Genomic DNA, 26,727 nt, shown 5'->3' with positions numbered 1-26,727 from the left:
TGTTTGCTTCTACCGAGTGGGACCCTACTTTTGGTGTACAAGTGTACCTACCGCTCTGCCGCGCTGCCGCGCTGCGTGCCTGCCTTCGTGTGCTCAAAACGAGAGCGTGGAAAGGTTGCAACTCGGGGTCCCTGCCCTTGCCGCCAAGCCATGATCCCAGGTGCCATCGTCGTTGTTCCTGCCCGTACCTGCCGTTCGTTCCCCCAACTGGGGACCTTACCCCTGGCGGTTACGTCTCACCGGGTCTGGAAGCCTTGAGTCCCCACTGTGCCAATGGAGCCGACCCCTCCTCCTCGGGCTCCTCCTTTGAGTTTTCCAGCCGCTTGGGATCCATCTGATGACCCATTGATGTGTTTCCCGTCCTATTGTCCGTTCGTTGTCCATCCAACCTACCCTGACCCCCAGTCAATTATAAGTTCCAGTCCCCCCATCCTCCTCGCGGCCTGTCCATCCTTCTTTCTTCCAGATCTCCCCATCACGCTTCTCCTTTGGGCATCATCATTCCCTCCTGTCCCTTGACTGCTTCATCAAACAGTCCCACGCTCTCTCAGCACCACCTTGTTATCCGCATCCGTCAGGTCGCTAGCTTCGATCGACGTTGATCACTTGTTTCGGCGCGCGCAACTGTCAGCCCTCCTTGCTCCCTCAGCCTCCTGCCAACTCATCGGTCCCCAGATCAGCAGCATTCCTTTTGCCTCCTTGGATCCGCGACGGTTGACCCGTACATTCCTTTCACTCGACGAGACACCCAGCCTCACCCGCCAACGGCCCTCGTATCTGGTTATACGCCGTCTCAGCATCATTCCCTCTTTCAGCGCTGCTGGACAAGTTGCCACACTCAGCATTATCCCCCATCTCGACACGAAACATATCCATCAAAATGGTCTCCAAGTCTGTTTTCGCCCTGGCGGCTGCCACCTTCGCTGGCGAAAGCCTTGCTGCTAGCATCCACCGCGGCCACGAACACCTTCACGTTGGCAAGAGGGACGCCGTTACCCACGTGGTGACCCATACTGCATGGACTACCGTCACCGTCACTCTTGGCCAGAGTGCCAACGCCGCCCCGACCGCCGCCATCGACAACAACACCAAGGTTGCCATTTCCAGCTCCAGTACTTCCGTCGCTGCCCCGGCCGAGGCTAGCTCTGCTGCGCCCTCGATCAACACCGTTGTTCCCAACGTTGCTGTTGTCAACGCTCCTGCCAGCCCGTCTGCCACGCAGAACAGCGCCCCTGCTGCGGCCCCCTCCACCACCACTCCAGAGTCGACCGAGGACAAGTCGAGTGGCCACCGCCTTCAGCGCGGTCTTGCCTACAATGACCACAACCTGCTAACAAGCTTCACCGGAAGTGGCTCCAAGGCCACGTGGGTCTACAACTGGGGTCAGCGCGACGACTCTTACAATACCCTTGAGTTTGTTCCTATGCTCTGGGGCATCGACAAGGGTTTCCCAACTTCCTGGCCTGCCAATGCCCAGGAAGCCATCAACAACGGCTCCAAGGCATTCCTCAGCTTCAACGAGCCTGACCTCAATGGGCAGGCAAACCTATCTCCTCAGGTTGCTGCTGAGCATCACATCAAACTGATGAACCCCTGGGCCGGAAAGGTTCGCATCAGTTCCCCGTCCATTACCAACGCTGGCGATCCCAACATGGGTCTCAATTGGATGCAGCAGTTCTTCGATGCCTGCAATGGACAGTGCAAGGTGGACTTTTTGGCCCTTCACAGCTATGGAACCGACGGGCCCACCGTCCTCAACCACCTTCTCGATGCCTACAACCGGTTCAAGAAGCCCGTATGGGTTACTGAGCTTGGCTTTAAGGGCGAGGCGCCCGAGCAGGACGAATCCATGAAATACGTCCTTGATCACCTGGAGAACAACTCTACCTTCTCCTTCGTCGAGAGGTTCGCCTACTTCATGGTTGGAGAGGGTACAATGTTGAAAGAAGGCCATCTGACCCCCTTCGCCAAGACATTTGCCTATGGTGCTTAAACATTTTTATGCTATCTGCCACATTCTGAGAAGATCTAACTATGGACTTGGTTCGACATCTCAAGAGATCTTGCCAGTTTTGGTTGGAGACATCGCCATCTCTACAATGTTGGGCTTAAATGACCATGGGCTTTGGGTTCTCTTTTTTCACCTTTCATTTACCTGTCTTTGAGATATCCTGGGAACAAAGGAAAGTGGCGCATAAGGATGGATGGAGAACGAGAAAGGAGGAGCATATGGATGGGCGGCATGGACAAAAACTGGCTCTTGCCTTGTTCTTTTTCAAGGACTTTACATTTTACACTTTCACTTCTTTGTGCATAAATTGCAACAGACCTTTTTTTATCTTCTTCTTTCATGACGACTTGCAGTACGCGGACAACATCCCAATCCTTATTTTGACGATGTTGCCGTTTTGCATGGGCGTCTTTTTCACCATTGTACATGTTTGGTCAGCCAACATGTATTTTTCAACCATTTTTCAACCTTCGTGTGTATGAACAGACAACGGTCAAGGCAAAGGGCTATGATGATATAAATGAACGATATTTCACAATGGCATTAAAGGAGGATGAAGAATACCTTCTGGATGGGAAATCCTTGTGTGCATAGCATGAAGATCATTCGATAGAGAAAAAGGAATCCAAGTATCATGCCAAATTATTTTGAACTCGTCAATACATACTTTGCCGTGCCTAATATACAGCAACTACACCAGCATCTGTGTTCTCCGTTTGCAGTTGTTCGTCGTGTTGTGACATGTCGTGAAAAGCATCCCGCTGGTGTGCATCCATAAGCTTGGCATGTGCACTAACAGCCCTACGCTAGCGGTACTGTAACTGCAACCCTGGCATGTGCCATCTGAGCCGGAGCGGGCCTGACGTGCATCCCTGACAGCTCACAGGGCTTAACTCCGGAGCCAAACCCTAACAGACCGAAATCGTTTAGTTACCCGTTTTCATCAACACCGAGGTTGCTTTGTAAAAAGACTTGGGTATAGATTCGTTCTTAATCCTGTCCACATCCCCCCTCATCATCATTGTCTAAACTATCTTGAATCACCAATCTCGAAATCCAGTGCGCATAGACAAGTTTCTCGTCTGGGTATCTATCCCACCATGTCCGCCCATCTCCAATACTACCAAGCGTGTCTCCTCCGGTTCCTCCTAGGTAATCTAAAACAAAACCTACTAACATAGGTATCCAAAGCGATACCTTCCTTCCAAGGTCCAAAGCATCACTTCTGATCACTCCCCGTACTACGACTTGCCCGACTAGCCCGACTCGCACCAGAACGGCTTCCGCGACTCTGTTGTCCACTCAACGTGATGACGGTATCCCTCCGGCTGCGATTACGGCTGCCAGTGTGACTCGCCTAAGGATCACTGTTGTCTTCGTATCTCCGGGACGAGCTTCTTCCGCGCCTGCGTCCGTCGCTGCGGCCGCCCGTCGCAATCACGACGCTGTTTCCCAGCTTGACCCCTTCGGCCTCGTTAGCTTGGGTGAGGCTGGAGCCGTAGTCGACGTCGATGCGCACCTCTGTCGGGGAGACCTGGTTGCTGGACACTAATGGTGATACCGAGTCGCTGATACCCCTCTTTCGGGGACTCAGTGGCATCATACGAATCTCATCCGAATCTTCAGTAGCGGCGCGCCTCAGGTTTTCCCCGTTGAAGGGGTTATTGGCGTTGTTGTTAGTCGTCGGGGTGTCGTCCAACTCCATCGGATCCGTGCTGTCCAGGGCAATGTCCCCTATATCATCGACTATGGGTTTGGTGCTTGGTGTCGGCCGCGGTGAGATACTGCTGCTGTTGATGCTCACGCGGTTTGTTGATGAGTTGTTCTTTTGCTCTAGTATCCCCCCGTTGGCCTGCTGTCGTGATGTTCGGAGACCGTAAGCATCCTCGCCGTGGTTGCTGTGTCTTTGTTGTGACATGGTCTGGGAGTCGTTGTTGGAAGCGATACTGTCTCGTGAAGTCACCCACTGGATGACAATGGCGCTGAATAGGACTGGTGAAGGTTAGTATGTCATCAAGATACACTTCGGTTGACTTACTATCACTATTACAACACATCAGACACACCCATCCCGGCTCGCCATTTAGGCCCATGAGCACTGATAGGTTGCTGTTACAGTGTTAGTTCGGACCAGGAAGAAGGAATATTGAGAAGATAAATCTCACACGACGCTGCTGGTTAGTGTGCAGATGCAACCAATAAGGGTGCGCATGGCTACCAGCTTCAGTCTCCTGTTTCCACGAGTCTGCTGAGAGCTGTTAAAGGCATAGAGACCTGATAAAGTTAGTTTCCGCCAGACAAGTGTGTGAGCAAGATCTCTCACCTAGTAACGGCAGCACAAACAGAACGGTGAGGTAAACCTGAATCGTTAGCGTATGGCTAAAGGTACTGTGGGAGCAAGGGTCCAACCTACGTTGACGAGCAGATCATATACGATGAGTGGAATCATGGCGTATCTCTCCATTCCGATTATGCACTGTTTGTTTTCTATCTTCGTGATACGACTACAGTGTGTTTTGTTAGCGACAAACTAGGGACGAGGAAAGTCTGACATACTAAACGAAATTGAGGACCACAACGACGCAGTATGCGCCTGATCGCCGTTAGTCTTGTCATCACACACTTTGAGCGCTTGAGGCGACATACCGAGCACCACGATAGTGTTGAAGAGGTAAAGCTTGGAGTGTATCCGGAGTTTCTTGCTTCCGGATCGGATGATGAACTGCTCCCAATGTCAGAGACTCAGCCTGGTGATTTGGAGTGACGTGACCGACCGCCTTTTCTACAAGAAACATGTAGATAAGCTGTGAGAAAGGTGGTTAGCACATTTCCCGAGTGCCGGACACTGGGATATAACGAACAATCTACACGTAAAGTTAGCTATTTTTCTGTCGTGGTCAACTTTGTCAGAGCACCATACCTTCGTCGTAACGTAGCAGGCCAGACACAATAAAATGGCCGACTCGCAGATGGATGCCGAGGTATCGACGCCGAAGCCAAATTGGAGGATGGCAGTAGCAAACACAAACAAAAAGGAATCGGCGTAAATGGCAAAAACCACTGTGAGTTGAGGATATGGTCAGTTATGAGCGGGAGACTTGACGATACCGGCAACTTTGCGAGCGACTGCAAGGGACAGACAGGACTTACTCCACTGGACGGGGGGAAGTCTGCTCCAGACTTTGACAGCCAGGAATCTTTGCGCTGTTTTGGAGGGAGAGTCGTATGTCAGTTTCATGCCACAGCAACCGGAGACAGAGTTGATCAAGCAAGTACACCACGTACTCAGAAAACTGGAAATAATAACCAGAGAGACCATGGCAAGGATGACGCTAGTGACCATGCCGGCGAGGGGTTCCTCGCCCGATTCTGACTCTGTCATCTTTATGTTGTTCCGTCGGGTGCTGACAAGCGGCGGGACCATGGTGACGGCGGCAATCGATCCATCAATTAGGCGAATGCGAACATATAATGGTAGTAGCAGGAGGTTACGAACGTCTGTCGTCGTGGTGTGTCTTGTCCAAACTGAAGATGTTTTTGTTTTGATTTTCTCGTGAAGCGCAAAAGTGGACCATCCAAACTGACTGAGGGCAATCTAGCATCCAAGGTTCGATCAAAAGAGTAACCAAATATGGGTTGGTGGAGAGGAGGTTGAGGGACAGGATCGTGGTCGCAGCTGCAAAAAGAAAAGAATGAGGAGTGAACTAGATCGTCGGAGTTGGTATGTGGCTGGGTAGGTATCTATCAGGTAACCAAAGGTAAGTTGACGTAAGGCAGGACACCTAAAGGCATCCGAGCAAGGTGAGTCGAGGCTGATTCGCAGGTTCGTAACAGAAAGGCTCGATGAGGAAGATCGCCAAGCTCTCAGCTGGAGCAGGTAGAGGGAAGATTCCAAGAGTAGTATGATGGCGCGTGGTCACGAGCACAGAGGTATCCGAATCGAGCCCAAAAAGAGAAGAAAGTCGTCGAGGTTGTTGCTAGAGATGGCACTATACTGCAGGTAATTAACCATTACCTCCGGCGTGAGGTACAGTTGAGGTGAGGCGAGGTGAGATATCGGAGGTTTGCGAAGGTCAGATGAAGGAAAAGGAACTGGGGAAGATGGGATCACCTAAGCGAGGAGATCGGTGAGATGGAATAGTAAAAGTGCGAGTGGTCGAGGATCGCGCGGGGAGCGAGCGGGACAGGCAGACAAGGATGGGAAAGTGAAAAAGTCGTCTCGATCCATTTCAAGACTTTCCAAGACTCACTCACTCGCCTTTGCCTGGGTCGCTCTTTCCTTGGCCATCTGACTATTCCAGTGGAAAGACGCATTGCGGGTGCCAACTTCTTGATCGTTAACAGCGTTCGGTGCTTGGGCGCCCAGATGGGGAGGAGCGCGACAATGTTCAAGCCACATTTTGCTGTCGTACCACCTCACCGGTGATGGCCACTCGAGAAGAACCCAGCGAGAGACCAGAAGGCGTCAATGATTGGCACATCTTTTGCATATTATTGAAAAAGAGAACACCGAGAAAGACATTTCCCTTTGCTGCAAGATGGGTCGGGTTGATAAATGGTGAGTGATGAACGAGTGTCCTGGTGGTTCATTGCTCGCGGCTGCCAGGTGGGGGAATGGGAAATCTAGCGGAAAGGTCGCCGTCCTGCAGGTAATTGCTGAACCCGTAGCACCCCTGAGGGCTTGCCTCTGCCTCGCATATTGGACTTTCCCCTGCAAGTGCGAGTCCTGCATCTCGATTTGAGATCCCGAGTCTCACCTTCGGCGCCCACGGTCTTATCACCTCCACTTGTTGGCGCTGGAAAGCAGACACTAGAAAGAAAGAATATCGTGGCTTCGCCACAGTGCCAGCCGTGATCCCGTCAAGAAATTCCGACACTGGACGTTTACTTGGATGGAAACAGAAGCAAACGACTTGTTGGTTGTTGAACCACCATGAGCAATCCTCCAACTTTCCCATCTGGTCGCTTCTCTCACGATATCCGCTGGCTCGCCCAGCTCACTCACTCACGGAGCTGAACCACCACTTGTCTCTAAACACCCCTGGTAGTTCCAGAAGTGTACGACCTCAAATTCTCGGAACGTGTAACCAAGGGCGGCGCGACCACAAACAAGCTTGCCGGGTATCCTACTCCAGTGGACAGACATCTCATATCTGCAGTTGCAGCTACTGCCGGAGGTCTCGGCGTACGGTACACGTTCGGCTTGGACGAGGTATGAGCTGAAGGAAAAGTGCATATCGTACAGCAAGTAGACAACCAAAGGTAGCATCGTAGAAGAAACCCAGCGGGAACCCACTAGTGGTAGTTTGGTGTGTAACAGATGTAGCGGGTCCCCAGGACGAAAGCGTTCATTAAGTTGTATTTCGCCAGTCAGTTGTCAAATGTGAATTCGAGATACACCTGATCTATGCGGGAGTATGCGAAGAGTTACCTTATGTACCCCACCTCAAGCAGGGAAAGTGCTGATGGAAGACAACCTAGGCAGCTGCCGTGATAGAGCGGCTGGGGCAGGCAGGAAGGATGGGAGGAAGGAAGGAGCGATCAAGTACCAGGCCGACTAAATGCGATGGGACGGATGATATGGATTGGCCCGAGTGCTGTTGCCCGCCGCTCAATTACTAACGCATCATCAGGTACATGACGAAATTGCGGCTATGAGGCGGCTAGCACAAGCAACCCTTGAGTGGTAACTGAGGTGAGGTTCAATTTTACAAATGTTAACCTGACTCAAACTTTGTCGACGGGTTCAGGCGTCTACGTAGGTATGTGTTTGCAAGGATCAGTTCCATTCCGAATATACCTACATTTGTATTGCTAAACGAAGGATATGATTGTGACTACCTCCTGTTATATAGCGACCTGGATTATCCAACTGGTTGTCTTGTTGTCCGCTTCCAACCCAGGTCCGCGCTCTTCTGTTCTGTTCCGTTCATCCCGTCCTGTTGAGCCGGTTAAGGCAGGCAACCCTTAAAAGGCCCAATGCGCAACCATCAAATGAGTCTTGTTTCCAACTTGTTGCCCTAAAAGACATGCGAACCCTTACTTATCGTTCAGATCCATACCATAAACGCCTCAGAAATGCACCGAGGTATTTCATCCAGTCCCTGGCATATACCAAGCCAACAAAAACAAAAAGACAGCGCAAACTTCAGCTGTCTACGTGTGATATCCAATTATCACCCCGTGGGTGCCAGACGTTTCAAAAAACAAGGTGATAAATGAAAAAGACGACCAACATCATGACAGATGATAGGTAACCTGCCACCTGCTTCAATCCGCTCGCTCAAATGATAACGCGTTCAACAATGCTCAAAATCCCACCCCAACCCCTTAAGGGTCGAGCTTTACTGCGTGGTCGTGGGTTCATTCCCCTCTGTAGATTGTGACTGTAACTGACTCGGAGGTCGTGATCCCCTAAATCTGCCCCTGAATCGCTCAGTCAGTCTCGTTCGCGGGTTGTGATCTGCGGATTCGCCGTTGCCAGGATCTCCCATTAGTGATGCTCCAGCAATAGACCGCCGGTGCTGCTGCTGAGTCCTATGTCTCCTCAGGATTTCGATCCGTTCTTCGATAGAGGCAGTCCGGAGTCTATGCAAGTCGAGGATTCGAGAAGACCTTCTTCGCTCTCTAGGGCTGCTGTTTGGCATGGCGCTTCTACCTGCTGTCGGTGGAGGCCCTGAATTATTCTCATCAGGACCGGTGGTGCTTTCGATGGAGCTGTGAGGTCGAAGATCGAGACGGCTGCAGACGGTCAGCATGTCAACTTTGATTGTGGAGACGTTCACTAAACCTACCATAAGGGGCAAGTTCCCGAGATGTTTATTAACCAAGGGTCGACGCAAGCCGGGTGGTACTTGTGGTTGCAAGGGAGCACTCGAACATCTTCACCAACTGTGAAATCCTCAGTACAAATCGAACAGCCCAAATTGATGTCGTCTGAGCTCGTATTTTCGAGGCTGCCGGCTGTATTGGCCATGCCTTTTTGAGTTCCGTGGGCTGTTGCCGATGAAGCCTGTCCCGAAGCGTCCACGCTTGATATCGTCACGGGTCTTCGAGATTTGTCTGAGGACCGTACCTCCTCTTGAATTGCCGACAATGTTGCCCCTGACACTGGATCCTGTGATGGTCTGGAGGGTTGCTGTTCGAGCTCGAGCTCGGGATCGGGTTTGGCTGGGGGGTTCTCTCCAAACTTGACGATAGGCAAGGTTTCAAGCACGGCACGTGCCAGCCCTTTGGCCCTGCTTTGACTAGGCCGTCCGCCGTAGCCGGTCCGAGGTCCGTATCGCTCCGGATAGCGATGGGCTCGAATCGCTCCGGTTGCAATAATGACGAGGAAGAGTAGAGTGATAACTCCGGTAATACTGTAGAGAATGCTCATGGCGACCGGTGAGCCAGGTCCGGTTCGCTCTTCGTCCTCATCATCGTCGGGTTCCTCGTTATTCCCGGTGATCGAGGCGGTACGGCCTAACATTGTGAGGTCAAGTGTGTCTTTAGCATCGATGCGATCGGTCATGGTGAAAATGGTGGTATAGTTCCAATCATCCGTGCTGTCACGTCTGCAGCCAGCCCCGGTCAAGCTGAACAGCAGAATGGCCTTTGGTGCCTTGGCCATAAGCTGATTCAAATACCAAGTTGCATTAGAGTTGTCGCAGTTGAGATATGCAATACTACTAATGGAGTCGATAAATTCGAGCCAATCGCCTTCTTCAGTCGGAACCATAGTTCCCTCGATTTTGATAAACTAACGGGGTTCATTAGTGAGAGCTGCACTTTCGGATATCCTTTGTCCATGGCCTACCTCTCGAGCTGTGGCGGACTGGTTCATCCCAACAGCTTCAGTCAACGGGACAACTTTATGTCTGTCCGGTGGGATGTCACCTGAATCTGAAGGTACGCTGAGTTGTAGGGTGAGATATTGGTCCATCGCATAGTCCGAAAGCTCCGGCACAGAACTAAGCGCATTCGCGACTGAGATTAGTAGCGTGAATATGGCGAGGAAAAAGAATGGTCGCCATGGGGCGATCTTGCCAAGGGCGGCGCCAACGGTAGACATGGCCATGTTTAATTTTTCAAGTAGAGGTTTATGCGAAAGTGAGAAGGACGGGTCCAAATCCGCGATGTAGCAATCCGGATTCTTGCCGGCTGGAGAGGATGAGAGACGCCTAATAAAAAGGGCCGGATTCTAGTTGTTTAGAGCAAGAGACCAGGGGTCTCACATCTCCGTACAGGTATGAGTCGGACGGCAAGGACAGAACATGGCTGAGCCGTCACGCTGGTTGGAATTGATTTGGAATTTATCGGTCTTGGGATCGCCCTGCGGCGGTTTGTAGTGTTGATGTTATGCGATGAGGTGATGAGATGAGATGGGGCTGAGGATAATTGTAGGTTGTGCCCAGGACTGGCAAAGGCATTTGTGAGTGAAAGAAAAGACGGGGAGCGTTGTTTTGGTAGGTCAGACTGCCCGGCGTCCTTCTAGTCTCGTCAGATGCAGAATGCAAGAAAGGAATTGAAGTGGACGGACCGAGGGGCTCGATGGGGCGCCCCAAGGGCCAAGTGTTCGTGACGCAGGTGGGTGAGTCTAGGCCAACTGAAAGGCAAAATGGAGCGGGGGACAGATAGCGAGGTACAAGACTGTGGGGCCGCGTGTAGGCTGCGGGAAAGGTACCCAGCTAAGCACAGAAGCTTGGCTGACTCTTGGTCTTCTTGGCTCTTGGCAATAGTAGGATCGACGACACGGCGACGTTCCATGCGGTTGGCAGGACCGCCGACACAATTGATAGCGGATGATGCGCCCTGATTCGCCGGAGGATCTATGTGTAAGGGATGACAGCCCGTGGACTCGTAGGTTTGTGTATCGATATAGATGATGCTGAGTAGGATGCAGGTTGTGTACCGTCTAAAATAGGCATCTTGCTAGAGTTTGAGGTTGGACTGCGTGTATGTCGGGGTTGAACTAGGGCGTGCGAGGGAATCGGAGGCGAGCAACACATTGAGAACACCACTGCAGCAGTGGCATCGTCAATCTGAGTGCAAGTGCGGGTCAAAAATACAGAGTGCGACCGAACTTGCTCAGTCCGAAGCTGGAAACTGGAAGGAGCATTCTATTCCGTGGAGCACATTGGGCTCCGAGGCCGAGACAAACACCCCTCCGACGGCCCCGTGAACCCCGGCCGTTGGAAACATTGCACGCCGCATTTCGTTCAGGAGTGCGGAGGAGCGCTGTGTCATTACCATATACTCGTCAGAGTTTGGAGCTTCCCCTTGAGGTTGCTTGTGACACCCACAGTGATTTTACCGCCCATTATCTCGCAATATCTGCGCAAACCAGGCACTTCCCCAGCATGGTGTCAAACAAAACATCACGAACAGCTCAGGTCCCCCTTTCTACCTTTCGAATACAACTAACTCAGGCGCTAGATGGTGCCTTGCCTCTCCAAATCTTTGGTGCCTGGATGATATCACAACGAGGTCTTTGGTAGTGTGATCCTTCTCACATCTTAACACCATGCCGGCCGAACCGCAAAAGTCGTGAGATAAGCCTACGAGATGTTTAGTCTTCGCCAATCTAGTCTCACCGAGGAACACGTTGCCAGAAACGTTCAATGGGGCTTTGAGTCTATATTCTCATTCGCCTGGTTAGTCATGTCATGAGGCCCTCGGCTTGCTCGGAACGCACTGGCGCATTCCGATCGTGTATCGAGGTTGGTCGCTTACCTATCACTTACCAGGTGGTGAGGATGGCCTCTTGGCTGGTCTGCGGATGATATCTTGCACAGAGACTGTCGTCAGACATGATAACTGATGCACCGAAGGACGTGGTAATAAACTTCGGGTTGCTGCTTGGAACAAACGGAGCGGTCCCAAAATCCAATCGTTCGAGAACAACGAGTTACATGGAGAGCTGCAGTTGATTAGCCCAGTGGCGTCTTCCACGGCTTCGTGGAAGCTTCCATTTAGTTGAACCGACATGGTTGCAAATTGCATGTTTGTCAGGGGTCAAGACCTGGTTGGCGAACATTGATCCCATTTACACGCACAGTCTTGTAAGAGCATCATGAGTCAATGAGGTAAAGTTTTCACGCAGTATGGGTTCGGCCGACCGCAGACCATAGTATCGACGGAGCACTTTTTCTTTTAGAATTCGTATCTGAACCGAGTTGTTAACTTTCACCAAGCGACTGAGAGGGTCTTTTTGTGTCCGGCATCATAGATAGGTGGGTGGTTTCTAGAACTCCTTGTACTACCGGGTACGCACTTGCGGTGGAAGGGTATCGCGAGCGGAACGAAGATTCAAGACAGGGTTCTTCTATCGCTCGTCAATTAACATCGAAATGTCTCAACCAAGGACATGGGCAGAAGTGTCGTGCGGTTTCAAGGTAATTGAGCATATTCCGTTCTAGAAGAGGCGACCATCGACCGGCGTGCGTTTGAGTTAGAGAAGCATTTATCGATGGAAAGCTGCGATCCTTGCAGTCCAAAGTCTGAGTAAACGGGACAGGATCGCTTGACAAACTAAGTATCACGCTGGCGTTCCTGATCTCCATACCACCCCTCCCTCTGATCGGTATATCCGAAACCATTATACCACTGGATTATCGGTAATGGTGTCAAACTAGCAGATAGTTTTCCGAAGTGTGGGGGTTGGTACAGATAGGAAAAGGAAATACTTCATATCTCCTCCATGTCCGCGAGATCGTCCACGATGGGGAAGTCGCCAACCTCGACTCGGTCCGGCCTGACGAAGACGCCATGCTTGAGTTGAGACTCTTCGCCCCAGTACCGAGTCCCTCCAATGCTTCCATCATTTTTGCCCACTGGCTCATCGAAGTGAACACCAATCCAGGCACCAATGCTGCCTGGGATCTCCTTGACCTCACCAACGTACTTGACCACTCCCCTCCTAGTGTCATCTTGGCCCACTCTGCATCGCTTTCCGACCTCAATTCCGCGTTCTTCAACCTCCCTAGCGAATGCAGCGATCTTAGCTTGCTCATGGCTTGGGGCGTTGGGGTCGAAGCGTCCGAGCTTTTGGGCCTTCTTCCACGCCAGCACTGAATCGGTTTTCTTCTCGTACTCGTCCTCTGGCATCACATACTTCTCCACGCCTGTGGCGTTGAAGTTGGGCCTCGCCGAGGGAGGTCGCAGATCGATGATCTAGCGCATAATCAGCATTGCCTCTTTATGTGGGAAGTCGATGTGAGTCAGTTTCACCTGGAACTCTGCGTAGGGTGCCAGAGGGTAATTCTGCAAATACGTGTTCTCCTCGTCCGCTGCTTCGATCGGAATGGTCTCATTCGTCAAGGTCTTGAGGGCGATGCGTTGCGAGGAAGGGGGAATGCCCGTGATGGGCTCCATCTTGGTCTTGAGCTGAGCGATGGACCATGAGGGCGTGATGCGACGTTCGGCAGAGGTGTACTCCGACGTCACGTACATAGGAACGTCCGCCATGTTGATAGCCGGCTTGCGTGAAGCGTGAGCCGTTGAACTTGGGTTAGCGGGATCTAGGTTTCTAGGAGTGACACCGAGTTTGGGCAAGGTTTGGGCGCAAGGAGAAGTTCACTTGTTGACCAGATGACGGCGATTAGGACCATACGGACTGTGTAGGTACAGGGGCGCCAATCACCAATGTGGGGCCGTTAAACGCTCCATTCTGTTGTCACCTCACTATAGAATTGGGCAGTGACGAACTGAACGATACAAAGTCAACAGTTGCGTGTAAGGAACCGCCCGGGCAAGTTGAACAGGCAATGATATTGAAGCCCCGTACACTCAGTACATATGTCACCCATCGTGGCTTGAAGGTCGAAGGATGAGCTACCGAATACCTTGACCCATTGTTTGTTTACAAAGACAAATGCCACAGTCGGGTTGCCATGCGATAGAGGTGACACGGACCACCATATTTACGGTAGGTTACAGGAGACTGACCTCCTGTGGCCTGAAAGATAATGTATATTGTAATTTCACGTATGAGTCTATTTTCTCAGACTTACGATAGACCACTCGACCTTCCACTTCTTGCCTTTTTTTGGGTGCCACGAGAGATTGGTTGTTCCTGCCTCTTGAATGAACCTCACCTCCTCCACGACTGCCTGTCGTGACATCACACTGGACTGCACACCATCCTCATCATGGCTGTCGCCCCGCTGTCGTTGGCTCTTTCCTTCCGGATACAACCTCGAGGGTTTTGGACACAGTCATCACGCAAATTGTTTTTCTTCTTTTCTCACTTCCCCATTTTGCAATTCTGAGTCGAACATGGGCCGCTCACATTTTCATTTCCATCTTCTTCGGGGCCACGCTGTACACAGCCCAGGTCGCTGGCATAGTCCAAAGCCATTGACGCTTCACGGCTCCTTTCTCCAAGTTTGATTGCATTGAGCGAACAGTCATGGGTGCCTTCCCTACCAGCCTACTCCCAAGACTTGCCTGCATCCAGTCGCCTCCGCGCCTCAGAGAATCCTCCTGTTACCCGCAAAACATCACAACGCCTCCATCGCCAATACGGAACAAGTGAACAAAGCTATTGCGGCAAACACGGCCACCCGCCCGGAACGAAGCCGAGAGCCTGAGAATATCCACTCATTTCGACTGGGAAGTACGGCGAGCTGGACGCACTGCGATGCTCGGGCTCCGATACCATTGGGTCTCGTCCGTTTGTAAGCTCCGACAAGAGGAAGCCATGTCCTTGGGAACACCACCTCATCGCAGGCACATACGGGCGGCCATCATATGCCGTCAAACTTGAGATTTGCCGCAAGCAAGACTTCAAACGCCCCCACGAACCACCATTGGCCAGCCCATCTTGCCCTCCTCCACAGCCATTTCGGGATGGATTGAGGCTGCAGACAATGCAGGCAGGCCCTTGAGCCACCACAATGCCATGCTACTTTTGCTGCACCTGGCCCATTGGGCAAGACGCATCTATCCGTCTCCCACGCCTGGACTGGGGAACATGTCGATGTCCGGATCAAGGAGCCACGCAACCACTCAAGGCTTCCTCTTTCGTCTCTGTGCAAACGGCCGGACCGTCATGAAACACAGATTCAAAGGTTCGTTGCAGAACCTGACAAGTCACAATGCCCTTTACATTGTTTCTCCTCCCCCCATGTTCCACTTCTTCCTTGCCGTTTCCAATCGGCGTTGCCTGCCGCACCCGGTTGAGGGAGACCCAGATGAGGCTGTCAAGGAAAACACATAACCGCAGTCCCTCAACGAGTGAGTGGTGTCTATCCTCTCAACCCCTGTTCTTGCCTTCTCCCCTAGCCTTGACATTCACTTCTTGATGATGCTCCGTTTAAAGGACTTGATTCTGACGAGCTTCGTTATCTGCATAGGCCGTCTGCAATGGCCTCCATCTCAATCAGCCTTGGCCAAAAGTGTGCTCTGTTCAGACACTCGGGCATCAAATTGGACTAGACCGGCGCCCTCCAAAAAGCCGTGTGCAAGCCGCAAAGACGCGCTTTCAAGACGAACAAGGACATGGCCTGGATACTTCTCACCCACGTATCACTGTGTAGAAGCATGCATGCTTGCTACAGGCACTCTCAAGATCTGTCTCGGTGCGTTCACCGCCACCTCGGGTTCCCGTTAGATTCACAATGTCTGCAAAACTCTGCTTTGTTACCATGCGAGAACGGCGGCGAGGGACGGCAAGTCGTCATTGCTCCCGGGTTCAGCCCTGGCTTGCGAGGGGAGTGTACCTATCGCTCAGACGTGGGGTACAAGGGAGATACGAACCGGAAGACGAGGCGCATTTTGGGCAGCTAATACCACCTTTTTCGACCAGTTTGGGGTTGGTAATGGCACGGAATGAACATGGCTGCCCCCATCAAACGGAACTCGCGTCGACAAAAACAACGGCCTTGGACATCTGGAGACAGAGCACCCAAAAGCCCATGTAGTCGCTACAGGCTCCAACAGGACGGCAAGGGCTTGATTGCATACATCATTTCGAGTCACAGGTACATACATACTTGAGAGCGACTGTTAACAACAGCTAGCATATACCGGCTGAACTTTGCAGGAAGGCAAGCCGATTTGCTTCCAAATCATTGTTGGGTGGTATCCCGCGGATGTTCCCTTTCCTGTGGACGCTACCAGCATTCGGTCAACCGGCGAATGAGTATACTGGACGAACAGGACTCGGGAACCTGAACATGTCCAAACTGTCCAAGACGTATGCTGGGCTCGAGCGAGAACCGGAGGCGAATTCAACGAACTCGGGAACACAGAGGACCTCCATGCAGTTCGTCTCACAAGCTTAGCTATCCTTGAACAACCAGATGGAGAGCTAGCTGTCCGGACTCAGCTACACAAAGGTTATGAATCGAGATCGGCTGACCGGTATCGCATCATCCCAGATAGCAATACCGTAGAGCCGAAGAATTGTCATCACATTGCTCGTAAACAACCTGTCTCAGATAATGAATGCAGGTAGCAAACGAAGCAGGCTCGACAGGCAGTCACTACCTTTACTCGGGCAGCAACAGCGAAACAACAAGCGGAGAACTGCCGTCATCCTATATCTGTTTCCCTTTGTTTCGCTTCTTTATCGGACATAGCTCACTCGTCCGTTACTATCCGGCCAGCCCATATTATCAAAACTGCTTGCCTATTCCAACTTCCGGTCCCGGCCTCATATGCTTCCTTCGAGGCTGTGGCTTCCCTCCTTACAACTTGCATCTATCACGGCTTGTTGCTTTGGCTACATGTCAGCCTTGTTTGTTGGGGTGTGTGGAATGAGTCAACGTCAGGAGAAGATACGACCGCTTGGACCGTTCACCGTGCACGAACCGCGTCTACCTGGTTCCCAGAACCCATGGAGGAGGCTGACACGCAACGAGAGGCCAATAGTCTCGCATAAACTCGGATGGGTACGTGGGTGGTTCAACCGCCGCCAAAGCAGCCCGATCAAAGGCTGTGGCTGTCATGTGGGGCATGCTTAATCCTGTCTTCATCAAGGCCGAGAAATTCTAGATGTTGGCAGTTCGAACCAATTCAGCACATAGGAGGATAGTCATCAGCGGACTCCACAAAGGGCGAACTTTGTTTCTTTGGTCTAGTCGTCCAAACTCACACATGGAACACCTGGTGCAACACGGAGCAATCCCCTTTTTTCCTCCAGAACAGCGAGCCACGTGAAGGAACGCGAGTCACGGTCTTCTTCCGTGCCTATACGGTCTACTTCCCTTCATGAGGAGCCCTGATCCCTGGTGTATACAAGGAAAATATTGCAGCAGAAACTTGACCGCCAGATCATCGGTTCTCGGTTTCTGGAACAGTGAGGCCGTCTGTGGTCTCGTGGTATCTGGTGACATAAACTGCGGGAAGTCGCGCTGATACTCTCTGTCACGAGGAGCATTTGGCCGTCTCCGCAAACACAATTCCATTGTTCAGGATTGTTGGCAACCCGTCAGCGCCAAAAGTGAAACGATACCGAAGACAACCTGGATCTATCAAAGACTGTGGTCAGATTTCAAAGCAACAAGTTCCGAAATGCACAGACAATCGAGGCCGTTTAGTCTTTTGCACTGTCATCAATTAGCAACGAGACCCCTGTTCCGCATCCGACTTTTTGCAACGGTTTGATCGCCATGTTCAGTCGACCGTCGTGTCCGCGTAGGAAATTGGAACGCCTCCGAGACCCATCATCCATGCGACTACTATTGACCCAAGCTCTGTAGGGGGCAGCATCACTCTTGTGCCTCTAAAAAGATGGTAAAAGACTTGGTCATCTCCAAAGATACTCCCATCGTTGCGCACAATCGCAATTGATTCCTGAAATATGGTCAGCAATTGTGGGTGCGGAATGAACACCCTATGAATAGCTTCAAGACCGTCTACAGCAATATGTATCATCACCTTGATCGGAGAGGATCTCGGGCCTGTAAAGCTCATGTCTTACGGGTGCAAAGTCGAACGATGACTGTCCTTGGGTCGAAATGGGAGTGTTGCTGGGCAGCGGGAAAAGGTTCGCGTGCCGTGCTCCTGCTTTGCTTTCTTTTGCACCCTGATGACTGCCCCCGTTGCACCAGGCGGAATCCACGATCGGAGGAGAGCTCCATACCAGTATAGCGATGTCGCTGGTCCTTGCTAACATATCCATGATGTATGGCGAATATTGACTCAGTTCGAGGCTCCGCAACCGTGAACAGGACATTCGAGTCCAATATCTGTATAACGCACACAAGGGGTTTATTGAGGGAGTGGGATCCAACACAAACGGGACCAACGAAACTAGCAAACATCAACGGGTGGTACCGTCGTAATGGAGGGTGGTGTGCGTCAATGTTCCCCACTAGATTGGTGAGATTGGTTTCAACGTCCGCCAGTTCACCTGTCTCACGGAAGGCCTAACCAAGTATTTCTCAGTATCCTCGCAAAAGTTGCATACCAAACATACAAAAAGTTTGATCTGCTGCCCTGTAGGTATCTTACCATTCATCAGGGTATTTGGCCAACCTGTTCCATCTCTTGGGCCTTGCTGGGCTTGGCTATTACTACCTAGCACTGCTTCCATCTCCCTCCAGCCCATTCTGCCACCAAACCCTTAACTGCCGCCCGATTTGCGGTACGATACAGTGGGACAGGAAAGGAATCTCCGATAGAGCCCAACTGTGCCATTCAACACAACACATTTCGTTCATTTTCCACCCAACCGTTAGCATCGCCTCAAAGTCTCAAAAGGCCCCAGGCGTGACAGCGTATCGTAAAGGTGTTTTCTATCCATCTTACACTACCCCCTTTATTTTGCGGGAAACTGCGCACCACTTGCGCCCTGTTTCTGGGAAGCGAGAAGGGTGCTTTTCAACTACAGGAGAAGGTGATGCGTGGGGAGATGTTGGTCCGGTACACTGCCATGCTTTATGCGTGACTTCGTGTCATTGTCCCTGGTCGGCTATGCTCCTAGCTTGCATGTAAGCCAGGTATTAAACAGTCTCTCCGTCCGGCATTTGAGCCTCTGGGGAAGATTTCTCTCCTGTACGGTGAGGAGTTCCTCGCCCTGGCGGGTTTCAATCGGTCTACAGTCCGGAAGAAATTGGCTGCCTCTTCGGTGACGTGTGCATGCCGAACATTGGTCCGGAGACTGACTGCTTTCACAGATCTTCATGCCCCACCGTTCGGTAGACTCATGACAGCTGGAACGGTAGTGGCTTGTGAGAGAATCATCCTGACTTGTCAGTCAGCCTGATGTCCCGAATCGATTCTCTAAGACAGGCTCCCGGGTTGTGACGCTGCGGTCACCATCGACGCCCATTTGATGCCTTCCTTTTGCCCAACACGCTATGTGGTAGGGCCATAAGGCGTAAAGTATCATCTTGAAGCCGCGAGCTTTCCAGAACGAACCATGCTCAACGACATGCCCACGCTGGATTGTGGACGTGTGGCTGCTATGAGATTGGAGACCGTCCCTGTCTGGAACTCTGGATGTCTCTCCGGCGTCTTATTGCTCTACCTGCGGACCCCCTACCCAGGCGCATCCCGTTTACAGGGACCTCCATGACATTTTACGTCCCGTTGAGTACATGGGAGGTTTTTCACCAGTACTCCACATTAGACAAGCACACACTCTGTTTATACTCTCACACCCCCCTTAGCTCTGCCCATGCATCTACTTCTTGGCTTGCGAGATGATGCCTTCAGATTCGTACACGCCCATTAATCCTTGCCTACTGTATCTTTTGAGGATTTACGGTCCCTAGTTTGTATCCATCTCTTTCACAGGAGATCCTGGTCTTGTCACCCACCAGCCTCGCCGCCTGGATGAGGTATACAGTCTCGAGCTAACAACTCACCTTCCACCCCAATCTGCAAAGCGCATGTTCCCGGGAACCGCTCAAACCCTTCTTCCCTGCTTCTTAGCTCTGACCTGGCACCGCACGAAAGCCCAAAATATGGAAGAATAGCCCTTCTCCGAACGGAGCTCTAGTAGACCAGTTTATAGATAGAGCAGTCATACGAATTGGCTCTCTTCTCTCTGCCTCATTAGCCTCGCCCCGAAACCATTGGCCTGAACATCACTGATCAACAAACAGACCTCGTTCAGGAAGATAAACGAGCAGCTCCTTTCGGCTGGGCCCTCTTTTCCCAAGGCACATCTTTGGATCGTCTACCTTCTCCACATGTCTTTACACCTTTAAGGCACCCTTCAACGACAAATCATTCTCTCCCAACGGTCTCATAACAAGTCTTGACTTGCATTAGCAGAAGGATTCAAGATCCATATTTTCAGCTTTCATAGCACTCTCGAACAGCCCGAAGAGCTATAACTTCGACGTATCCTCCCCAAGAACTACTCGATCATCCATCACTCCGAATCCACCGCGCCAGCCAAGACAATCCAACCGCAAACCTATCCTTCCTGGGTCTATGAACCTCTCTATATTCTAGTTGAGTCTTTGTAGATACCGCCATCGTGGATATCGCATCACTCCTCAAACGTTCCGACTCAGATGAGGCCCCCGTGGCTCATTCCCGATACACATCCACAACGACAGTACCGCCTTCCACGGCGGTGGCACAACCTCCTCTTGACGGTTCATCATCCGCCACGTTTGCTCCAGCCACTGGCACGCGATCTCCGAGATCTAGCGGTGCCGGCGGACCAGGAGTAGGAGGTAGTTTCGGAAATTCGGTGTCAGGAAGCGTCAGCTCAGGTCGTCCGGGAAGCGGCGGCGGGAAACGAACCATGCCACCACATACCTCTGAGTCGCCAGCTAAAAAGCAGAGCAAATGGTCGCCTGAAGAAGACGCACTGATCATCGAGCTCCGCGGAAGCGGGATGAAATGGGACGATATTTCCAAGCGTCTACCAGGTCGGAGCTCTATCAGCTGCCGTCTTCACTACCAAAACTACCTCGAGAGACGCAGTGAATGGGATGAGGAGCGCAAGAACAAGCTGGCAAGGCTCTACGAAAGGTAAGCTTAGACCTATTTTGTCAAGCAGAGATCATGGCTAACAATCCACAGGTTTAAACCCGAAATGTGGGCTAAGGTTGCTGAAGAAATGCAGGTTCCCTGGCGTGCCGCCGAAGCAATGCATTGGCAGCTGGGTGAAGTTGATATGGCCAGACGAGCGGGAGTTGTTCCCTTCGCGCTGACTACAGCAGCCTTGGGTGATCCTTCAGTCATGCACCACCGAATGCCTACTTCCAGGGGCCATCATGGCCACTCTCAGTCTCAAGGAAGCCTCCCGAGAGATATTCCGACTATGCCATCGCCAAGGTACAGCCGTGGCCCACCTGGACCTCTTATACCGCCTCCTTCATCCGGCGGACGGCCACTGGCAGCTCGACGCGAAAGCTTACCGACACGATCGTCCTTTGCACCGCCCCCTCCGCCACACCATCACAGCGACCCTAGCGGCTATTCGTTGGCGCCAGCTATAGGTCTGGCTCCTATCCATACATCGAGCTATACTCATCAGAGCCGAGGGGGAATGCTGCCAAGCGTCGCTGAATTGACGACAGGAGTAAGCCCCTACAGCACGCCTGCATACTCTACGGGTGGCATGACCAGTATGGTGAGCCCAACCCATAGTGACACGGCGAGCCCTGGACCAACCCACCCTGGTTATTCGGCCTATCCACCCCTGGAACCACTTGGAACCGTCAAAAGACGGGCAAGTCCTGAAGCGGGAGGGATACGTGAGACAAGCAGGAGACGGCATCACTTCCAGCCTCGACAAGAGGACGGTTACTCGTCTATTGGACCGCCACCTGGCATGACATCGTCACGACGTGGACAGAGATTGGAATGAAAGAGCCAGTAAAGAGCGGAAGAAGCTTTGGACGGTGTGATTGAAGGAAAATCTAGACTGCTTCTGTTGGGCGAACTATCACGCGTGGAGTTACGTGGTTGAGCTGGAATACTTCGAGGCCGAAGACACGCTTTCTCGCCATCAAAGCTTTCAGTCCGAGCCACGAAATGTGTTTTTCCATTCTTCCGGACACGCCCCGCTTACGTGTTTGGGGTCATCAGCGATTCGATAAGCACACGCCTGGAACAGGATATCTTTCGTCTTCCCTCAGCGTCACGATCAAACAGGTACAGACACAAACTTTCCATTACCACGGGGTTTTTATTCGGTTTCCGCTCGCCTTTCTACCTTTTCTTTCCTTTCCCTTACTTGATACCACAGATTTGGCACACAATTTCGGATACAACAACATGAGGACACGGATACCGGAAACAGGATACTTTGGATACCATACAGATTACACCTCAGATACCAGAACCAGTTCGCTCGGAGGGAGACTAATGAGGTAGCCCCTTCTACTTTGTTACTTTTTGTTTTCTTATTGTTACTTTTGTTTTGTTTTCACACATGTACAACTTAATCACACACGGTTATTTCCTTTGTTCCGGCTTGAGGTTCAAACAATATTCATACCCCCTTTCAGAAACTTCGGATCCCCAATACAATACACTTATCTCGCAGTCTCCTGTTCTACCCTCTCATGGTTCCTGGAACGAATTGATGACATCAGAACAAACACGATATGGCCCTCCTCTTTTCCTCCTCTTTTCCTCCTGTTTTCCTTCTGGGGTTTCTTCCTCGGGTTTCCTTTCTTTGGATTGTAACTTTCTGGAAATCTGTCACCGAACGAACAATAGACCTTCTTCGGCCTGTTTTGTCTCATCTGGGTCACCTGTTACAACTACATCTCTTTGTTTCCTTTTTCCTTGGCAAAAACATTTGATCAGCTTGATAAATTCCCTTGCCGAAATGACTAGAACTAAGATCAGATATGAGATAGAAAGGGGCGGTCTTGGGGGGAAAAATAGGGAGAGAGACGGTTCCGGCAACATGATAGGCTGGAATGGCGGGTTTTCTTTCATTTCTTTCATTTTGTTGGGATGGGGTCGGGACGGGAGCTACCTAGGCAACGAAAATGTAAAACAACCAACCAGTCAATTACGGAAAACAACCATTCACCGACGAGAAACAGAATATTCTTCAACAACGGTTTGCGCGGCGCGGCGCGTTGCGTTGCGTTGCGGTGAACAGGATTTATTACGGATCACGGAACGGAACATGGGGGAAAAAAGACATGGCGAAAACGGTGAGCAGTCAATAACCATTGGGGTTGGAAGGGAAAATAAAGGATGATTCAGCTTTGTTTACATTTCGTTTTTTTCTTTCTTTCCGCCGTCGGAGATATCTTTGGGGCGCTACAACGGGGCTGGGCTACACCAACAGGGCAAGAACATTAGATGAGAAAAGAAAAAAATACATCGGGGATATTACACATGTATGTCAAGGGGATTAGGCTACAGATATCGGATCGGAGTTATTATTGAAATTATCCTCATTTTGAACGAATAGGGAAAAATCAGCATTGGACTATTCTCAATCATCTCGGGTTGCTCGACTATTCGAGGAAAACTGGAAATTACAGTTATCAGACGACCCTCGAAGACCCGTCTCTGGTTTAGGCTGTGTGAGACGTAGGTAGTCTTGTATCATGTATCAGAATTACCGTGAACAAAATAACGGTAAGGTTTTACATGGGACGATTGGGTACGAATGGATCCAATCAATGTTGAGGGTCGACAAGGGGGCTTCTTCAGCCTAAGATAGTTAAAGGGGGCTCGGGGGTTCCAGAAACAGAGATTGGGTAGATCCGGAAAAAAAACGGGATATCTCAAAAGAAGGCTTGCTAGGCGAGCGAGGCTTTTGTTAGTGTGTTCGATAAAACGACGGGCGGGAATGAAACTAGCTTGAAGATTCCTCGGGTGGTACTTGGAGTTTTAGTCTACCATAGACACTAGATGACATAGATACACGAGTGTACTGCCAATAGTTTATCACCTAAATAGAGATGTAGACTACTACTGCACCACGAACATCATGAACATCATGAGCATCAATGAATGCGGCAGGAATACCAGGGACAGACGCCAGAGACACGACAGGGCAAGGTCCCAGACCCAAAAAATTCATACGTACCGGAGATCGCATCACGTCAGTCAGGTCAGGAGGGGCAGACTAACAGGACACTCGCTTCTCAGCATCTGTCCTTATCTCCCAATGATCGGGATCAGGTGCCGTTCGCTAATCGGTTCAGGTTCAGGTTCAGGTTCAGCTCCCCAAGAATGGAAATCGAAGTAGGGGCAGGGAAATCAGGGCAAGGGGCAGAGTTTATACGTAGTGTACCTAGTACGTGTGTAGTCCGAAGCGACGAGAACCAACTGCAAGTCACCATGGCAAACCAAAGAAAGATGGAAAACGGAGACATGACGCAGGGGTAGGGGCTCTGTCCGCATGATTGGGGTTTGGTTTGAGGAAAGGGTCGGTGTTTGGGCCAATCGCCCAAAAGAGCTAGCAGTAGCGTCAGGCACCGGGATGGTGGCAGTGGGTGGGAGAGTCTTGGGTGGGTTGATGTAATGAGATGCAAATGGAGTCATAATTGCACTCTTTCTTTTCTATGGTGTTCTTTCGTTGATAGGTGAGCTCGTAAGGTAGACAAGTTCGCTTCGATGCCCTTCAAGGTAGCCGATTCATTCCGGAGTCTGACGACAGAACACATGACTGCCTATACATAGGTACACTATTGTTCGTCATTGGTAGCGTGGGTAGCCACGACCCACCAGTTGTCGCGCTCATATCCGCTCATGACGACTGCGCCTTGCGCTGCCAACACATCCTCTTCCAGCTCACCTTTACGGTAGAGGTGGTAGTAGCGCTGGAAGACTGGGTCGGCGGCATTGGCGGCGACACCCCCGGTGTCGGTCTTGGCCTTGGCATCAGAGCCATGCGCATCCGCCGTCGCGGTAGCGGCTGCGGCTGCGTCTGCGTCTGCGCTTGCGGGCTCGGTTACGCCCGCCCCCGTGCCGCTGCCGATCGCCGTGCTAGTGTCTTTCGGGATGGACGATGATGATAATGTTGACGATGATGTTGGGGCCTCAACATTTTCCCCAACATTTTGACCGGCGATAGCTTCCTGTGGCTCGCTGCTATTCTGGTCCTGCTGCCGCCGCTTTTGCTTTCCCTGCTTCTGGACCTTTGGCTGCTTTTCCTTCTTGGGTTTGGGTTGTTGACTCTTCAGCACCCAAGGGACCAACAGATCCTGCTCTCCGTCCTCGTCCCATCCACGACGACTCTCGCCCTGCTCTAACGCCCAGACGTACACCATGACTTGACCGCCGGGTCTGACGCATTTCAGGAGCTGTCGAATGGCCTCCTGTCGTCTAGTTCGGGTGGACATGTGGTGGATGACGGCGATGCAGATAGCAAAGTCAGCTCGGCCTTCGCGAAAGGGCAGCGATAGCCCATCGGCCACAAGCACGTCGTTTGCCACTGCCACCTCCCTGGCTGTTTCTTTCCCAATGACGGCATCCTGAGCCTCTGACTCACCCTCTCCTTTTTGCTTCTTCTCCTTGCTGGCACCTGTTTGGGCTCTCGCGACTTCAGCTTCAGGCTGCTGCGGTTTCTGCAGCTCCTTCACACGCTCGTTGGCATGAGAAACAAGGTTGGCACTCCGATCCGAGCCCACCATGAAAGTGTTCTTGTTGACACCCAAGTACTTGCCATTGCCACAGCCCACATCGAGACCTACGTATCCAGGCTGCTGGGCATGCAGGAACTGGGCCACGGCAGGCCAGGGCTTGTACCGCGTGGCCGAAAAGTGCGGTGCAATAGCCTCGTACACGTTGTGGACGTTGGCACGCTCGTAGGCCTCCGCCTCAGCTTCTGGGTCCACCGCACCAGAATCCCCGACAGCTGCACTCGCACCTAGTGCGGTACATGAAGCTGTCTCTGTACTACCGCCAGGGGCAGAGGCGGCAGGAGCGGCAGTTGATTTCAAAGCTTCGGCTGCTGCTAGCTTTGCAACAGCATCAGCCGCTGACGCGGAGGGCAGTGAATGTGATCCCATCTTACCGGGCAGTGACAAGGTAAGGAGCAAAGGTCAACGAAACAGGCAATGCGCACCCAAGTTAGGAGACTTAGTTGACAGGGTGATGGCCAGGGGTAGTGAACTCCAAGGCAAGGCAAGACAAAGCAAGCAAGCACAAGGCGGTGCTAAGGTGAGGTTCCGAATTGACTGATACCCAACTCAACCACTGGGCTCCAAGAGATCTCTCCTCTTCTCTCCCGACAGGCTGGATTTACCCCAGAGGCTAAAGCAGGAGTGCGTGGGTAAGAGAGAACTGGCCAGCAAGGGCAATGAGGCGGATGGAGGGTAGGGGAGGCCGGGGAGGTCGGGCAATGGGCCGGGTGGGCTTAGCTGGCCGGACAGGGTAGAATGGTGTGTGTGTTGTTTTGGTGCTGAGGTGTGAAATGTTGTTGTGTTTGTATTGTGTTGTCCAGGCAGTTGCGTTGTCCGGGCTGTGTTTTTTCTGGATCAAACAGTTAGGCCGTTACCCCGCATTCGGCGAGGGCTATGTTTGACTGAGAGTGAGCACGGAAGGGCGAGTCTAAGATCTGGGTGACTGAGTCGAGATCCAAAGTCTGACTCTTGACTCTGTTCTTGGTGGGGAGGACCTTGACTCGTACGCGTGCAAGACAAGTTGCTCGACACAACACACTTGACCGCTGGTTCGGGCGAGGCTGAGCTTTGCGCAGTGAACCTTGAGGCTAGACCAAGTGTCTAAGAGGGCCGGATAAGAAGCCGAAGTGGACGACAGTTGGGAGTGGCTGTTGTCTCAATGGTTGGACGCCGGCTTTTGCAGGCTGCAGGACTTGCGCAGGAGTCGCAAGGCTGGTGGCT

General features: G+C 51.8%; 6 protein-coding genes across 6 annotated transcripts; 2 read left to right on the top strand and 4 right to left on the bottom strand.

The window, feature by feature from the left end:
• Window positions 1-450: 450 nt before the first annotated feature.
• On the top strand, window positions 451-2,649 carry SMAC4_02417 (uncharacterized protein). Its single transcript, XM_066089774.1, has one exon. The coding sequence runs from the start codon at window positions 881-883 to the stop codon at window positions 1,991-1,993; it is 1,113 nt and encodes a 370-aa protein (XP_065947254.1). The 5' UTR covers window positions 451-880; the 3' UTR covers window positions 1,994-2,649.
• Window positions 2,650-2,881: 232 nt separating this feature from the next.
• SMAC4_02416 (uncharacterized protein) lies at window positions 2,882-6,267 on the bottom strand. Its single transcript, XM_066089773.1, has 11 exons — window positions 5,297-6,267; window positions 5,162-5,215; window positions 4,932-5,071; window positions 4,786-4,815; window positions 4,658-4,733; window positions 4,568-4,604; window positions 4,425-4,515; window positions 4,335-4,371; window positions 4,177-4,285; window positions 4,050-4,120; window positions 2,882-4,003 (listed from the first exon to the last, which is right to left on the bottom strand). The coding sequence occupies exons 1-11, from the start codon at window positions 5,433-5,435 to the stop codon at window positions 3,369-3,371; spliced, it is 1,419 nt and encodes a 472-aa protein (XP_065947253.1). The 5' UTR covers window positions 5,436-6,267; the 3' UTR covers window positions 2,882-3,368.
• Window positions 6,268-7,749: 1,482 nt separating this feature from the next.
• Window positions 7,750-11,726, bottom strand: SMAC4_02415 (uncharacterized protein). Its single transcript, XM_003350696.2, has 3 exons — window positions 9,810-11,726; window positions 8,806-9,752; window positions 7,750-8,752 (listed from the first exon to the last, which is right to left on the bottom strand). The coding sequence occupies exons 1-3, from the start codon at window positions 10,068-10,070 to the stop codon at window positions 8,356-8,358; spliced, it is 1,605 nt and encodes a 534-aa protein (XP_003350744.1). The 5' UTR covers window positions 10,071-11,726; the 3' UTR covers window positions 7,750-8,355.
• An 805-nt stretch (window positions 11,727-12,531) lies between these two features.
• Window positions 12,532-13,976, bottom strand: SMAC4_02414 (uncharacterized protein). The gene is made up of 2 exons (XM_003350695.2): window positions 13,223-13,976; window positions 12,532-13,165 (listed from the first exon to the last, which is right to left on the bottom strand). The coding sequence occupies exons 1-2, from the start codon at window positions 13,457-13,459 to the stop codon at window positions 12,680-12,682; spliced, it is 723 nt and encodes a 240-aa protein (XP_003350743.1). The 5' UTR covers window positions 13,460-13,976; the 3' UTR covers window positions 12,532-12,679.
• Window positions 13,977-20,002: 6,026 nt separating this feature from the next.
• SMAC4_02413 (uncharacterized protein) lies at window positions 20,003-22,863 on the top strand. Its single transcript, XM_066089772.1, has 2 exons — window positions 20,003-20,932; window positions 20,984-22,863. Exons 1-2 carry the CDS (start codon window positions 20,703-20,705, stop codon window positions 21,771-21,773), a joined length of 1,020 nt encoding a protein of 339 aa, XP_065947252.1. The 5' UTR covers window positions 20,003-20,702; the 3' UTR covers window positions 21,774-22,863.
• A 1,704-nt stretch (window positions 22,864-24,567) lies between these two features.
• Window positions 24,568-25,893, bottom strand: SMAC4_02412 (uncharacterized protein; the record flags this gene model as incomplete). The annotated part of the gene is made up of 1 exon (XM_003350693.1): window positions 24,568-25,893. The coding sequence occupies one exon, from the start codon at window positions 25,891-25,893 to the stop codon at window positions 24,568-24,570; it is 1,326 nt and encodes a 441-aa protein (XP_003350741.1).
• Window positions 25,894-26,727: the final 834 nt, after the last annotated feature.

This window comes from Sordaria macrospora, chromosome 5, assembly GCF_033870435.1.
Source record: "Sordaria macrospora chromosome 5, complete sequence".
In the NCBI taxonomy this organism is placed as follows: Eukaryota; Fungi; Ascomycota; class Sordariomycetes; order Sordariales; family Sordariaceae; genus Sordaria; species Sordaria macrospora.
Note: the sequence above shows the minus strand (reverse complement) of the source record. Positions and strands in the feature narration are given on the sequence as shown.